Source organism: Equus caballus, chromosome X (assembly GCF_041296265.1).
Source record: "Equus caballus isolate H_3958 breed thoroughbred chromosome X, TB-T2T, whole genome shotgun sequence".
Classification (NCBI taxonomy): domain Eukaryota; kingdom Metazoa; phylum Chordata; class Mammalia; order Perissodactyla; family Equidae; genus Equus; species Equus caballus.
Genome location: NC_091715.1, coordinates 7,877,900 through 7,893,463, shown reverse-complemented (window position 1 = coordinate 7,893,463; position 15,564 = coordinate 7,877,900). Strand labels below are relative to the sequence as shown.

General features: G+C 38.3%; 1 protein-coding gene across 10 annotated transcripts in view; it reads left to right on the top strand.

Moving 5' to 3' along the window:
• The window catches only part of ARHGAP6 (Rho GTPase activating protein 6), a 462,138-nt gene that overhangs the window by 408,603 nt on the left and 37,971 nt on the right, over window positions 1-15,564 (top strand). For all 10 annotated transcript variants that reach the window (XM_070257112.1, XM_023633891.2, XM_070257115.1 and 7 more), the window contains 5 exons: window positions 2,534-2,790; window positions 4,796-4,991; window positions 10,157-10,212; window positions 12,676-12,826; window positions 13,861-14,009. In XM_070257112.1, coding sequence (XP_070113213.1) covers window positions 2,534-2,790; window positions 4,796-4,991; window positions 10,157-10,212; window positions 12,676-12,826; window positions 13,861-14,009 — 809 coding nt within the window. The remainder of the gene's footprint in view (window positions 1-2,533; window positions 2,791-4,795; window positions 4,992-10,156; window positions 10,213-12,675; window positions 12,827-13,860; window positions 14,010-15,564) is intronic.

Here is a 15,564-nt window from a genome sequence, read left to right as displayed (position 1 = left end):
TAATGTCCTTATGGTTTTAAAAGCCTATTATCAACTTTATTAGCCACTATCAACACAAAGAGTCTTTAGGTTCCTTTTTCCCTAGAAAAAGAGCTTTGAACCCACAGATAAGCATATGAGCCCGACACTTTATTTACACATAAAAGAGTGTTTTGCTCAATAGACTTGTGATGAGTCCTCAATTTCACAATAGCCATATGTTGAGAAGCAGCAATATTCGAGGAATCCTGCCTAGAATTTTGCAGAGACTAGACACTGCCGCAAAAGTTTAGAGCATAGAGAAGTCTCCTTTCTGAAGCTCTTAAGAGTCCTCAGGAGGAAGCAAGAAGCAACTAAAGAGACTACATCAAAACTCTACCACTGAAAGAATAAAGAACTCAGCCAGGAAACAAAGTGTGTTAGAGAGAAATAAAAATCTGTTATGGGGGCTATATCTCTTGAATGGGAATAAAAGAGAAATAAAAATTTGAGGAGAATGACTTCCTGTATCCCACCTGTTTAATTTGTAGTCAATTATTCCAATTTACAAATAGAGTGACAGACTTTTAGATATTAAAAATGATAGATTCCAAAGGAAACCACTTTTCTTCTTTTTTTCCAGGGATATTAGGAATCTCTAAACGAGTCTGGTTGCTTTTCCTTATATGGAAAAAAACAGCGAGGAGAGGACTCTATAGTCTCCGTCTCGTATTCAGTCCCTGCTATGTGTATGCCTGCATGAGCAGACACGTGTCCCTTGATACATTTATCAATGTCCCTTCTGCTATTATTATCCCCCAACAGTTTTGGTGTACTCTGTGTAGCTGTCAGCCCTGCCAGCCACATGTTTCTAGACTTTACCCAAACTTTTTGAAGCAAGACTCTTTGCTTTTTCCCGCAGACAAGGCAGCACTGACTCACCCAGGAAATCCTGAGGTGCACATCAGGTGGTCTGGTAGTGTCCCCTTTGATTTCTAATTCTGCTCGTAGTGGAAATGGCCTTTTGTCAGTAGTGAGTATTGGACTTTTCTTCTACACTGTCCGCATTGATCAGTCAAAACAAATGCCTAAATTATTTTTTTGCATTATCATATACCACCTAGTTTGTTGATAGAGAATGATAAGCATCCTTTGAAAATTCAGAAATGCTTAAGTTTTTATTTCTCACTTCAAAACAAATTGCATGTTTCGTTAGAACCAGAGGTGCAGACTTTTCAAGGACCATTTCCACTTTTAATGTAGACTTGGCTATTAGCCTAGTGAGGTTAAAAATGCTGCCATGGATCAAGAAGGAAAACCTTTTAAAGCCTCTTTCCACCTGAGTTAACGTTAGCTTTGTCTTTCAAAGAATAAACAACCTTAGAATTATTTTCCCTTCATCATTCTGGTTTTATTCATAGGGGTTATAAAAACAAAAAAGAGCCTGGACTCCAATTTTCTGCTGCTGGGAGACCTAATTTTGAGTCTAAAAAAAATAATGTATTTAATTATTAATGCTTTTCAGCATGAATCTAAAATATTGCCAATAAAATGCCCGGCCCTAAAGATCGACGTGCTTACAATGTATGTGTATACAAATGGATTTACAACAGAGATCCAGAAAGCAACAGTATGCACATCTCCAAATAAAGCTGTGGATTTCTGCATTATGCTTCTTCCCCAAAATTGCCCTTACCGGAGGATTTAACAAATTGTTTCCTGGGCCCTTCACTGGATATTCAGTGGTGAGAGTCCACTTCTGCATGTGGCCAGCAGAATGGCTTGAGTATAGATCAACAAAGTGACAGCCCCAACTCAGCAACAGGATGTGGGGACAAGGAACACAAGAGAAAACTTCTTCCCAAGCTGCTCCCCTGCCTCTCAGGTTATCATTTCATGTGCTGGCTCTTTTACTGGAAACCTCAAGGTGTATCCACTTAACTAAATTTTCGCCTTCACTTCATGCATCTGTCATGTTATCTACATGATAGACACTATTTTAATTATTTACATATCTGATTCTCCTCTCCCCAACCCCACCCCACACTCTGAATCTTTCAAGAGCAAGGACTTGACCTTTATAAGCTCTTTCCTCCCCATTGCATAACTCAACATGGTATGTAGTAGGTGTTCAATAAGTGCCTGTTGAATGAATGGATCAATTCAGAGTCTTCTCATGCCTTGCATGCTCTGCGGGCTCTTGAGACATATAAACCAAAGACTAACAGTTTGTAAAACTGTGTACTCTTGAGGAGAGAAGTATTATGTGCATTCTATCAAAAATGTCACATTTCTCTTTAAAGTTATTTCCTTTAAAACATACTTGAGATATGTGGAGAAAAACTAGAGGCCTAGATTCCTAAAAGCTGTGTTCTTTATACATGCTAGTTTTCTTCATTGAAATAGACTCTTTGGCCGCTCTGATAAACACAAAATTCATCTCCGTACTTTGATTGATCAATCAGTTCTTCAGAAGACAGTCATTTGAATGTCTGCCTTTAGATTGGAAACACGAGTGAGAGTCTTCACTGGTGCAGTCCTTCTCTGAAAGGGAATGTTTGTTTTTTGATTCCAGAATTCATCCCACAGGCATTTGGAATGCCCTTATCCCAAGTCATTGCCAATGACCGGGCCTATAAACTCAAGCAAGACTCGCAGAGGGACGAGCAGAAAGACACATCTGATTTTGTAGCTTCGCTCCTCCCATTTGGAAATAAAAGACAAAACAAAGAACTCTCAAGCAGTAACTCATCTCTCAGCTCCACCTCGGAAACACCAAATGAGTCAACGTCCCCGAACACTCCAGAACCAGCTCCTCGGGCCAGGAGGAGGGTGAGTTGGCCAGTATTTTCTCTGACACCAGCGCTAGGACAACTGAAGACTTATAAGGTTATTCTTTGAGTCTTTGCTCTGTGAAAACTGGAAATGTCATTTGTTTCCAGATATCTGTCAACAACCTCATTCAGGGAGAATTTGCACTGGCCATGTGGCAACTGGCACACCCTGGAAGCCTTCCCCGACCCCTCTCAAAGCTGTTGCATGCCCCTCCTTGGTTATCCATGTGCCCGATGATATCCTGAACATCACCATTGATCCTGCTCTAGTGTAATCTTCTGTTGTATTACTACACTTTCCCACGAGACTGTGAGGCTTGAGGCAGGGCCAGGTGTTTTTGTTAATCTCTTCATCTCCAGTCTGAAAACCATGCCTGGCTGAGTGAATTTGCTGCCAGTCTTTGTAAACGGGGAGATTTTGTCTTATCAATGGAATTTTTTTCTCAAACATAACCATAGAAACTTACATATATATACATATATATATATATATGTATATATATGTACATATGTATATGCTCTTTCGAATCAATACTGTAACAATATGGTACCTATTATTTGGTGTTTCAGATTTCACATTTCAATCCAGGAAAGCTGAGTTTTCAGGCAAATTGGTTGGTGATTGGCTGAGTCAGTTGATAAGCATGTCTAAAACTTCCTAGGCCACTGTGAGATCTTCTCTCCTTTTCCTCTTGCCTGGAGGCCCCAAATCTTTGCCACCTCCAGCCATTCACTACTGCCCTGGTTAAAACTCCAGACACCTCCCACTTAAAATCCACATTTCTTAATCAGCCTCCAACATTCAGGACCTCTCCAAGATAGAAGGGTACCTGAGCCACTGCTGTTTTTCAAGGATTTACCTATGTTTAAAAATAAAGAAGTGACAACGTTATGGAATATTTGAATTTGCATGAAGGAGTTGCTCTTCCGATCCTGCCATTGTCTCTCAGATTGTGTGTATAAACTTACATGGCAACATCACCAAAACTCCACGTTTGAACTTTCTTGGAATCTAGGGCCCAGGCGATGGGCCTCCCAAATGCTCTCTTCTTTGTCCAGGCCTTGCTAGGACACCAGCAGCCAACTTCTTCCTCTGCAGCTCATAAAAGGATGAGTGGCTATACAAACATAGTTGGTGCCCTACTCCCTTCCCCTCAGCCTTTACCATTCCTAGCATGCCAGCCTTCCTTCCACCTGCCAACACACCATCTCTTTGCTGTCTCTGATGGCCAGAGGCACCCACGCATGCAGCTGACAGGCTGCAAGTACCAAGTCGTTAACGTCACCTCCCTGCCCCTACCAGAAGCTGCCCTTAATCAATGACTCTTGACACTTGTGGCATAGATACCCTAGCTGCCTCACTCCTTAGCAGGAATAGCTCTGAGGTGCATGATCCCAGAGGTACCAGGGCGATTGGGCTCTAGCTGCGGTCATAGGCTTGGTGATGCTCCCTTCGTTGGCTGCCTTCACGTCGCTTTCTCATTTCCCCACTCTACAAGTATCTCCTGGGACCATTTCCCTAGTAAAGTGCTTTGTGCCACTTCTGGAGGAAACCAAACTAAGACTGTTTTATAGAATCCACCTACTTTAAAAATCTACTTCCTAGAGTCATAGTTGAGGGTTTTTTTTAATTCACAAACCTTCTCTGACTTTACCTCATTCACTGAGTATGTGATTTTTTTCTTGTTTCAAGAAATGAAGTGGTTGGGTCAAAATATTTTAATGATATATTTGCCATCTCTTGTCTTCCACTTGGAAAATGTTGTCTCTTGTTGAAATTGCAACTTCCATTCCCTTACCCTATGTTGTGGACGTTTCCTCACTTTTCCAAAAGGTGTTGGTTTTTTTCTTTTAATATACAAACAGCACAATTAAATCAAGCAGTATTATTTCAAGTGTGATAAATAGTCATGGGCAAAAGTATTTATTGGATAGCATCTGAGGGAAGCTGTTTTTGTTTTCTCCATCTACACTCTTGGCTCATGTCTGTGTGTAATTTGCAGGGTGCAATGTCAGTGGATTCTATCACAGATCTTGATGACAATCAGTCTCGACTGCTAGAAGCTTTACAACTCTCCTTGCCTGCCGAGGCTCAAAATAAAAAAGAAAAAGCCAGAGATAAGAAACTCAGTCTGAATCCTATTTACAGACAAGTCCCCAGGCTGGTGGACAGCTGCTGTCAACATCTAGAAAAACATGGTAAGCAGACTTGTCTGTCAGCGAGCAAGTACTAAAGACTTTTATTTATTCAAGCATCACCCATTTAAGCACCCAATTTCAATTCTGTGTTTATTGGATGAGGCTCTGGGCCAAAATTTCCTTTGCAAAGAAAGTTTACAGATGTGGGTGTTTGCTTAAGAGATTACTGGGCTAAACAAGATTGGGGGTGGGGGCAGAAATCACCTTCATGGTATTCAGACTGCCCAGCCCCTAGGAGTCCTCAGAAGGGACCCTGGAAGCCAGGTGATTTAGGGGATGGAAAGATCTGTCAGGCTGCGTCTGTCCCCAGGACCCCCTTCAAACAGAACAGAGCCGCTTTTATCTTTTTTATACATTGAGGTTACACACAAGGCTTCCTTTAAAAAACAATAGTCCAGCTTCTTAAAAAAAAGATTTGAAAATCATTTCTTAAGTGAATAGAAAATGCATAATTTTTGACAGCAGGTTTCTACATTGGCATTTGCATTTTTGTGGAAAGACGTCTATTTAAAATTTCTTCATGATGATCCTTTTGGTAACTCTGTTCCAATTAATACATTGACTTAAAAATGCTATACAGTTTTTTTAACTTTTTCCGAAATTTAGACTTTTGGCTCATCAAACTGCTATTTCCATAGTCTGAATTTGTTTGCTATAGTGTTAGCATGCATTTGATGGACATGAGAAAAGTTTATTAATTGCTTCTTTACTATAAAAATAATATGCTCATTGTAATAAAGAAAAAAAGAAATAGACAAAGAAAATTCTGAGGCTATCATTTAAATATAACTACTGTTAAATCTCATCTATTTCTTTCTAATAAAAATGAGACTTTATAAAAAATTATTAAGAAAATATCTAAATATCTTAGTCAACTCATTATATATGCAAATCACTAGATAACATTTGGGTTGCAATAAAATTAATATATATTGAAACTTGATTTGTTTGTACAAAATTTTAATATGTGTGCATGTGTGAGTTTATTTATCTGTCTCTTCTCCTTGGAAGGTAAACTGTAGGTCAAGGAAAATGTGTTAGTCATTTTGAATTTCCAGAACTTAGTATCATGATTAACACAGAGTAAATGTTCAATAAATATTACTTGAACAGAATTATTTTTAAAAATAGCTTAGCAACTAAAGAGTTCAGTACTTTGAATATGTAAAATCAGCCTAAATTTCACTATGAGGTAGAAAAAAAGACATAGTTTTATACTTATAACTTTTTCCTATAAAGAATGTAGAAAGAATGTAGGCATTTTAAAGAATTCTAAATGAGAAAATTCTACTCCAATAATGCAAAAATCCAGTGCCAGTTTGAGTAACTGCTTTTGTGAAAAAGAAAAAAACACAACTTAGTATTTCTATTTTCTTTTTGAAAACAAATTTTCATGAATGCAATTTGTAAAGTAACACTTCCTTTAAGCTTACTAAAAAAAGAGGGCAATTCACCTTCTTTTCAGAATAATAAAATGCAGTTTAGAGTCTAAAGGAAACAAGATGACTTGGGTCATCTTTCAAGGCTGTGATTCTGTTCTAGGTTTCCATGGCGTTTAGACCAAATGGCTCCAGAAAAATAAGAGACACATTCAAATTCAAGCAGATATTAATATTGGTCACTTTAAACCAATGAGAAAAAAGCAAACTTCAGGACCAGCCTAGTGGCATAGTGGTTAGGTTTGTGCACTCTACTTTGGCGGCCGAGGGTTCACAGGTTTGGATCCCAGGTGTGGACTTACACACTGCTCATGAAGCCATGCGGTGGCAGCATCCCACGTACAAAATAGAGAAAAATTGGCACAGATTTTAGCTCAGGGACAATCTTCCTCAAGCAAAAAGATGAAGATTGGCACAGATATTAGCTCAGGGACAATCGTCCTCACCCCCCCCCCCCAAAAAAAAGAGCAAACTTCAAAAGCAATTCTTTCAGTTTCTGATGAAAAGGAAAGAAAGGTGATCATGTTGATTTCTGGGACAGGGCACAGCAAAGTCACATTTCTTTGCCAGGTCTATGTCTTTTTTGATGTACACCTGTTTTTATCAGTGAGTGTCTTAAATCAAGGTTACTGAATACCTAGACTGCACCTTTTCTTTGAGGAAAATCACTGTAAGCCTTACGTCAGAGAATGACATTGGCAGTCTGATGGCTGTCATTTGCTTTACCTAAAAATAAATAAATAAATACTGTAAAAACTTGAGATTATAATTAATCGAGATACATGAGAATTATAGCAATCAGTCACTAACTAGTTATTTTTTTAAATCACGGTCATTTTTACAAGTGGAAAAGTACTATAATTGAAGAAATAATGTCATAGAAATGGTCATTTCTGAACAGCTTAGAGGAATTCCACCAAATGAATAGTCCCACCTGTGTAGAAAATGCCCGTATGTGATGTCTCACTTATGTAGAAGTTTCCACTCTTCGGCAACCATCAGAAAATAACAAAATAAATGTGGCCAAAATTAAAATTACTAAGACCTACTATTATATTAAAGTTTTCTTTTTGCACAAAGAAGACCCATTCAGTTCAGTCAGGGCCTTTCTACATAGTAATAGATGCCAGATATGATTCTAAGTATTTTATATGCATTAATACATTGAATCATTGCATCACTTTTGAGGTGAATACTTATTATGCTCATTTTGCAGATGAAGAGATGTAATTCTGGACTTAATTCTATCTTTTTTATTTTTTGAGGAAGATTGGCCCTGAGCTAACATCCATGCCCATCTTCCTCTACTTTATATGTAGGACCCCGTCACAGCATGGCTTGATAAGTGCTGCTAGGTCTGTGCCTGGGGTCTGAACTGGTGAACCCCGGGCTGCCAAAGCAGAGCAAGTGAACTTAACTGCTACGCCACCAGCCCAGCCCCTGAACTTGATTCTAAATAGCTTGGTTATCCTGTTTTCAAGTTCCCAGAGAAGAAAAAGCAATAAATTAGGCTGGGGGTTAGACTCAGTTATGAGGCAAATTGACAGCAGCAACAAGGAGAGTACAGAAGTCTTTTGAAAATAGATGCAAAGCAAAATCCCACCCAAGAGCAAAGCACCAATGAGCTTATGCAAATCAGTCTAAATCTCTCAGATTATTCTGGAAATTCAGGATACCATTTTTAAAATATAGAACTGATAAATGGGATGTTTATTTATGGGTGGTATGTTTTCTAACTATAAAACCCTGGAAAAATAACTAAAAAAATCTTATACTTAATACATAATGTGGTGAATATATATAAGTAAATATACAAAAAGATATCCATTTCCTATGTAAGAGCAATAATCAGTTATGTACTATAACAATAAAATAATTCATTCATATTAGTATCAAAAATATGGTATACCCAGAACATCTATAATAAAAAGTAAGAGACTTCTATGAAGAAAACTGCAAAGCTCTACCAAGAGGTATAAAACATGGCTTAAATTTCTTATAATTTAATTATATATTTTACTAATCAGAACTCTTTCAATAACAAGAGAGAGGAACCCAGGTAACACTAAATTAAGCAAAGCACCCCTCCAACAATATTCTATTTACATACTGGAAGTCCGAGTGTTATATCTGCATTCAGGCACAGCTGGATCTAGGACTCAAATGATGCTATGAGTGCATGAGTCTGTTTGCTGGCTTTGCTCTCACACCAGCTCTCTTCATGTGGCTACAGAAATGGCCATTGGCAGCTCTAATCTGGCATCACCCTCATAACTGATTATTCCAAATGAAGAAGAGAAAATGAGCCACCAATGAAAGAATTAATGTAGATTATGATCATTAGAGGTGATGATTAATGGCTTGCACAGGAAAAGGAGAGCCACTGAGACATTCAGTGCTCCTTGAAGGAAGTACATAATACCTCTTATGAAGTATTCTTGCCCCCCAAATCAAACCTGAATCAGAGAAAACACTGACTCTAACTATCTCTTTGGAGGAAATAAAGAGGAGAGAGGGACATATAAATGACACTATGGTATGTCCAAATCCAGACAGTGGGGAGATCTACAGTGGGAAATCAATGCTATTTCTTCATCAAACCAATTAGGAGGAAAGAATGTAAACAGAGACAGGGAAACATATACATTAAGAGACTAAAAGGCACATCGACCTCCCACAGTTTGTGAACCTTATATGAATGTTGACTGGAAATTTAATGATATTGAAAAGCTATTGTTGAAACTTCTAAGGTGTGACAGTGATGTTACTTGTTTGTTTTGAGAGACCTAATTTTTTAAAGCAGGGTTTCTCAACTTCGGAATTACTGACATTTTGGTCCAGATAACTCTTTTTTATGTATTGACCCTATAATCTCACTTCTAGGACATGATCCTAAAAAAATCAGAATTGTGAATTAAGGCTTATCTACAGAGTTGTTCATAATAGTGCCATTTATAATAACAAAACAAGTGTATGTGTGGTGGGGGACCTATATGCCATTCAGAGGGGAATATGAATTGTGGCACATTCATACAATAGAGTATTTTGCATCCATTTTAAATGACAATTACAAAGAAGTTTTACTGGCATAAAAATTCTTGTGGCATAATATTGAGTGAAAGCAATAGCATTTTCTCTCTCTCTCCATATAAATATTATAGTATGGTCTCAACTATGTAAAAATATATATATAATATATATATCCAGAAAAACCTGGATAGAAATAACCAAAATATTAGGAGTGATTATTTCTACATCAGGTATTTTTAAAAGCATATTATTTTTAAATTTTTTCTGCATTTTATAGATTTTCTTTAATAAGTACATGTTTTAATTATGATCAGTAAAACAAGAAATATCTATTTTAAAAATTGATGAGGAGCTAAATATTCATATAAAATTCATGTTTAAGTAATTTTCTGAATAATGAAAAAAATGTTACATTATTTTTTTTCACATGGAGAGAGGTATGGAAATACATAATATCACATGAAAAATTTTTCATCAGAAAGATTTAACATAAAATGATCCTGGTGCCTATAGGGCTGACCTTTACGTACCTGAAGAATATAGTGTGGGATAAATAAGCATTAGTGTGCGCTGTCAAGTTACTATTGCTCTGCGTGTTACAGCATGGCGCTGGCATTCTGTTGTATTTCTATTTTGATTTTCTCCAGAGTTTCAAGCCATAAAACAGAACAGCTAATTTTGTTTACTTATTTGCAGGCCTACAAACGGTGGGAATATTCCGAGTTGGAAGCTCAAAAAAGAGAGTGAGACAAGTAAGTAAAAAGTGAAAATTATATTGTACATTTCACTTGACTTTCAATTGAATTACCTTGTGCAAAGTTCAAGCTTATGAAAATTCATTTCTGAATATATTTTCTGTACCCTCCCACCAATTATGGCATAATTGAGTCCCAAGAGGTAAGAACTCAGAAGCTCAGAAAGGTTGCAATAGAGTTAGGATCAAACACTTGAAAGCAAATCGTCTGGACGTGTCCATGGCATATACTGCCAAACAAAATTAATTTATAAATACCTTATTGAAACTGTAAAAGCAGGAGATTCAGATAGTACCTATTTAGTAAGTGATAATAAATAGAAAAAAATTGTATAGCATCCGTTTTTACTAAAATGCAATATGAGTAATGCTATTACCATTCTCTTCATAAAAGATGCTATGTTTATAGCTTTACTTTCTCAAAAATAAATAATTTTTATTGTGTCCATGGAACCATTGATCCCCAGTTCATTTTTCATGTAGGGACTGTACCCCTTGATTTCCTTCAGCACTGTGCAACAGAAGTTTGATATTAGACCTTCACGAATGGGTTCCTATGATCAGGCAGGTATCTATGTTCACGATGGCTTCACAAAAGGCAAACCATCCTTTGAGAAAAGAATTTATGTCTTGACTAAGAGAAAATTAAAATGTAATTTTCGCTCTGTTGGTTCCAACAGAAATAAGGAACTCAGCAACTCAAAAATGAAGCCAAATGAAAACAATTTTTAGTTGGATGGAGTTGAAGAAGTGATATTTGTTCATATTATTGAAACTAACTGAAATAAATGCCTCCTCATATATCTTTTGTGTCAAGATAAAAGGGGCTTTCAAAAGAAGTATGTTTTCTGTTTGGTTGGTTGGTTTTTATTTTTAATAGTCACACAAGAGACTATTGAGCAACATTTAACATTTCACAGCAGGACTTTCAGGAAGGAAGACAGCATAGTAACATTTCTTAGACCCCTGTGCAGAACTGCAGAATATTTTCACAAACATTATCTCATTGAATCTTCCCACCAGCTATGGTGCTCCTTTCACCCACTTCATTTGAGGTTGAGAGATATTAAGAAACTTAATTCAAGATCACATAGTTCAACCAGCATTAAATTCAAGGTCACACAATTTATATCAAAGTCTTTCCAGAGTCCATTCTTTCTGCATGTGTGTGTACTCAGAAAAGAAACATGGTGTGTTTGAATGATCACAAGTAGGAGTGGTGCCGACGGAAGCCTTCGTTCTGGCTGCCTGATGCACACTAACGACGAGTTGCCTGGAATCAACGGGCAATTAATTCAGGACAGTAATGGGCATTCTCATCAGGTGGCAAGTGTTAGAAATTATTCTTCAGTTATATCTGGATCCACCAAAGGGGAAACCTTTGCATGGAGATTTATTTAAGGATTATCCCATAAAAATATAATCAGCAGTTATCTAGACTTAGATTTTCAATATGAAATATGTTCTAACTCACCATTTTATCTTGTTATATCACTTATTAGCACCCTACACTTTTTCTTCAGAACAATTGTCATGATATTAAGAGCTAATTAATCACTTGTGGGGTTGTCAGTTTATCTCCTGTCTCTCTATCAACCTGAGAGCTGGGGGAGGGTAAGGACTTTGCCACTTTATTCACCACCATACTTTGATGGCCTACAACAAGGCCTGGTACAGAGGAAGTATGCAGTACGTCTTTGTTGAATGAATGAATGATTGAACAAATGAACTCTTATAGAAGTTTACTGCATACAGTAGATTCATGAACTCAATTGTTTTTACAGCAGAGAACAATATATAAGAGAAGTTAAGCTGTCAGAAATGAAAGTAGGTTGTAGAGTTATGACTCCCTTCTTGCTATTGTGTTTTCCTGCTGTTATAAACGCTAATAAACCTAGTATAATGATTAAGGCAGAGAATCTTTCCGGGAATTGTTAAAAGGCTACTTTGACAAATCTAAGGCAACTTTTATTAACTTATTGTCATCTTTAAAGCCTTAGTCACAAATGGTTTATCAGGGTTTTTTAATTTCACTGTTTGTGGGAAAATCTCTTTTCTTTCTTGTTGAGTATTTCTGTAAAATGTCAAAATTCCAACATGGTAGGATTGCTGACATGCAAAACTGCTATATAATAGATTAATTCCTCCCTCCCACATTTGCAGTTGACCTATCCCCTTAGCTCTTTCTCCAAGCCCTCTGGATATTGTTATTGAGCCCTTCTGCTTGCATTACTAGCGGTAAACCCACAGATACTTTTATTTAATAACATGTTTAATGTATATGTATATTCATGGCTGACTTGCATAGACTGTAGATCAAGGTGATGTGTTTTTTGCTTCTCCTTCTCGGGATCTGTGTAAACTTAATACCAGATGCCCATGTCATAGCACTTCTTTTGCTGGGCACTGAATGTTAAGGTATGGTGTTACGAGACTGCCACTTGAACCGTTACTTTTCCAGTTACGTGAGGAATTTGACCGTGGGGTTGATGTCTCTCTGGAGGAAGAGCACAGCGTTCATGATGTGGCTGCCTTGTTGAAAGAGTTCCTGAGGGACATGCCGGACCCCCTTCTCACCAGGGAGCTGTACACAGCTTTCATCAATACTCTCTGTGCGTAATATAGCCGTTTGAAGGAATGTGTCCCTGGATTACTGGAATGTCCAACTCACTCATCAAAACCTTGTGCATGTAGTTCCTGATAACTTTTTTGTCCTTATTTATTGGTCTCTATTAAGTGGGCCATTTGGGGAATTTTCTGAGATTTACCCTGGGGAGAATTAGCAAGAAGAAAGTTGCAATAAAACAAACGGAAGTAGCCAAGAAGAATTTGGGATGCTTTCAAATGACCCTAGGACAGTAGAAAGTGCTATAAATTGATGCTTTGGAGTAACAGCAAGAGTTCACATTGAGCCTGTACCTAAAAATGAGTTTGCATTTCTGGTATGAGGAAGGAGAGAGCCACAGGGACCCAGAGTAAGAAGGAGGCAGGCAACATTCCAGGGAAGCAGGATGGCATAGCCCATTGCCAGGACTTTCAGTGTGGCTGCTTCAGGGTTATAGACACAGATCCCATGGAGGAAAAAAGGAGGGTAAAGTGGGGAGGAAGAGGCCAGAGCTGTGTCAGCCTCCATGTATTTCTTCCTCCAACGCTACAATTAAAACAGAATCACAAAAGTGACAGATGACACTGTCATTGTGCTGTGTCTTGGTTATTGCCAACAAAAAGTCTATTGAGAAGGGCCCCAAATCTGTCATAAACTCAAATTTTAGAATGTTCACCAATTCTCAGTCATTGTTAGTAAATATCTACCAGCAGTGAAAGACTGTAATCCATAATGTACGTGATAAGTTACACCAGGGCAAGGAGGGAGAAGAAAGGAAAGGGGATGAAGTGAGCTTTCTGACCTGGACTATAATACCTTCTCCAGCTGCCACATTTCCCCAGGTCTGATTTACCTTTATATCCTTCAGAGAACCTTGCTGCTAAATTGCTAAACCAATGGAAGAGTGGGTAAAGGAATGAAATGTGACTAGCCTTGATGATCCCTTTCTGAAGATAGCTGAGAGGGGGCCTCTCCTCCGAGGCTGAATGACGTGAGTTTTCTCTTTTACTTACATAAAGTGCCTCTTTTTGCCTTGCTTAGTGTTGGAGCCAGAGGAACAGCTGGGCACCTTGCAGCTCCTCATCTACCTTCTACCTCCCTGCAACTGCGACACGCTCCACCGCCTGCTACAGTTCCTCTCCATCGTGGCCAGGCATGCCAATGACAACATCAGCAAAGATGGGCAAGAGGTATGCACCCCTTTGCTGCCATAGATGCTGTGACTCTTCCTTTTTCCTGTTTTAAAAGGGCAAGCCATCAATTTGGTTAAACATTTCCCCTGCAGGAAATGACACCTCCCCTTTCCTGGCCTATCTGTCTATGAAGGAAAAAGAACTGATGCAGAGTTTTCTCTGGAGGGACAGTTCCTAAGAACACAAAGGCCATTAACTTCTCATGTTTCAAGAATGCTTCCAAATGAGGCTGTCATTTTCCATGATGATGCTTTATTCAAGACCTTGCATTTCCATTGTGTGAAGAAGGCAAATAATGAGCTACAGAGATGTTTACAATCATGAAAAAATGGAGTAATGGAGATGGGGAGAGATTGCTGTCCCTGTAATTAATTTGATCTGCTTCTTTAGCTTGGAGCCCAGATATGATGTCACCTCTTTATTCTTCCAGTTTCTCCCGGAGCTCCCATCTTCCCTATAGCTAGAAGTCTAGTATCTTCCTTTTGAGAGAGTCTTTCTCTCCTTAAACCCTCCCCCAAAACAGGGACTGGCTGAATGCAATGGAGAGTCAGTCCTGCTCCCAAACCAGGTGTAGAGGGAACTAGAGGGTCTGATCTGTTGACCATTGTCATGCATCTTAATGCCACATGATGTCAACTGCCGAAGACAGGTTCTGCACAGTCCCATGGACCCTTTTGGGATTTTTTTATTGGACCTGGTCCCCGCTCAGGCCCTAGTGTGACCCCCATCTAAGGTCTTGGGCTCTGATTCTCTTTGGTCACATGCATATGCTTCAAGGTGTTTTTCAGTTTCACCATTGGACAAAGGGGACACTGGCCTCAATTATAGGTGACCTTTTAACAAGCAACCTATTTAATCTTCACCTTAACGAGAGACTGTTTCCCTTTTTGATACCACGAAGTCATGCTTCTCCTTGACCTTGGATTCCACAGGAGACCTCAGACACTTTAATATGCTAACATGCATTATAAATCAACAAGAAGGGGCCAAAGGCATTCCAAACTTACCTAACCACAGAAAATTTTCTTTTAAATCCTTGTTAAGCAGAACTCAGCTGAATTATGGATTCATTTCTGTGTTTGTCAAATTTCTTACCCAAAAGTCATGGTCATATGTAATTTTTTTCACTTTAATCCATAAAGGCAGTTCTGCATTTCTTATCCTCATCCTCCCTATCAGTCTGAGAATGAAACGTTCCTGCATTAGCCTTTTATCTCTACAGTAGTTGTAATTAGTGAAACCTCTGCTGGTTTCAGGTTTTATAATATGGCACTGACACCTTATTTCAGCAGACACAGATCTTCAGTGGATGTACTATAATTTTCATAATTGTTAAGTAGTTATATTACCCATCTGGGTGTCATCCTTTATCAACTACGGATATAATAGAAGCTATAGAATCATCTGCCTAATCATTGGGTAAAGGCAGAGCCCTGTCTGTGTTCCTAGATATGTCAATTGCATCTCTGAAGTTTCTTAAGTACTATGTGAGAAGGAGAAAGTCAGGTCTTAGGTGATTAAGAAGGCTTTGAGGAAAACGAAAAGTTCAATT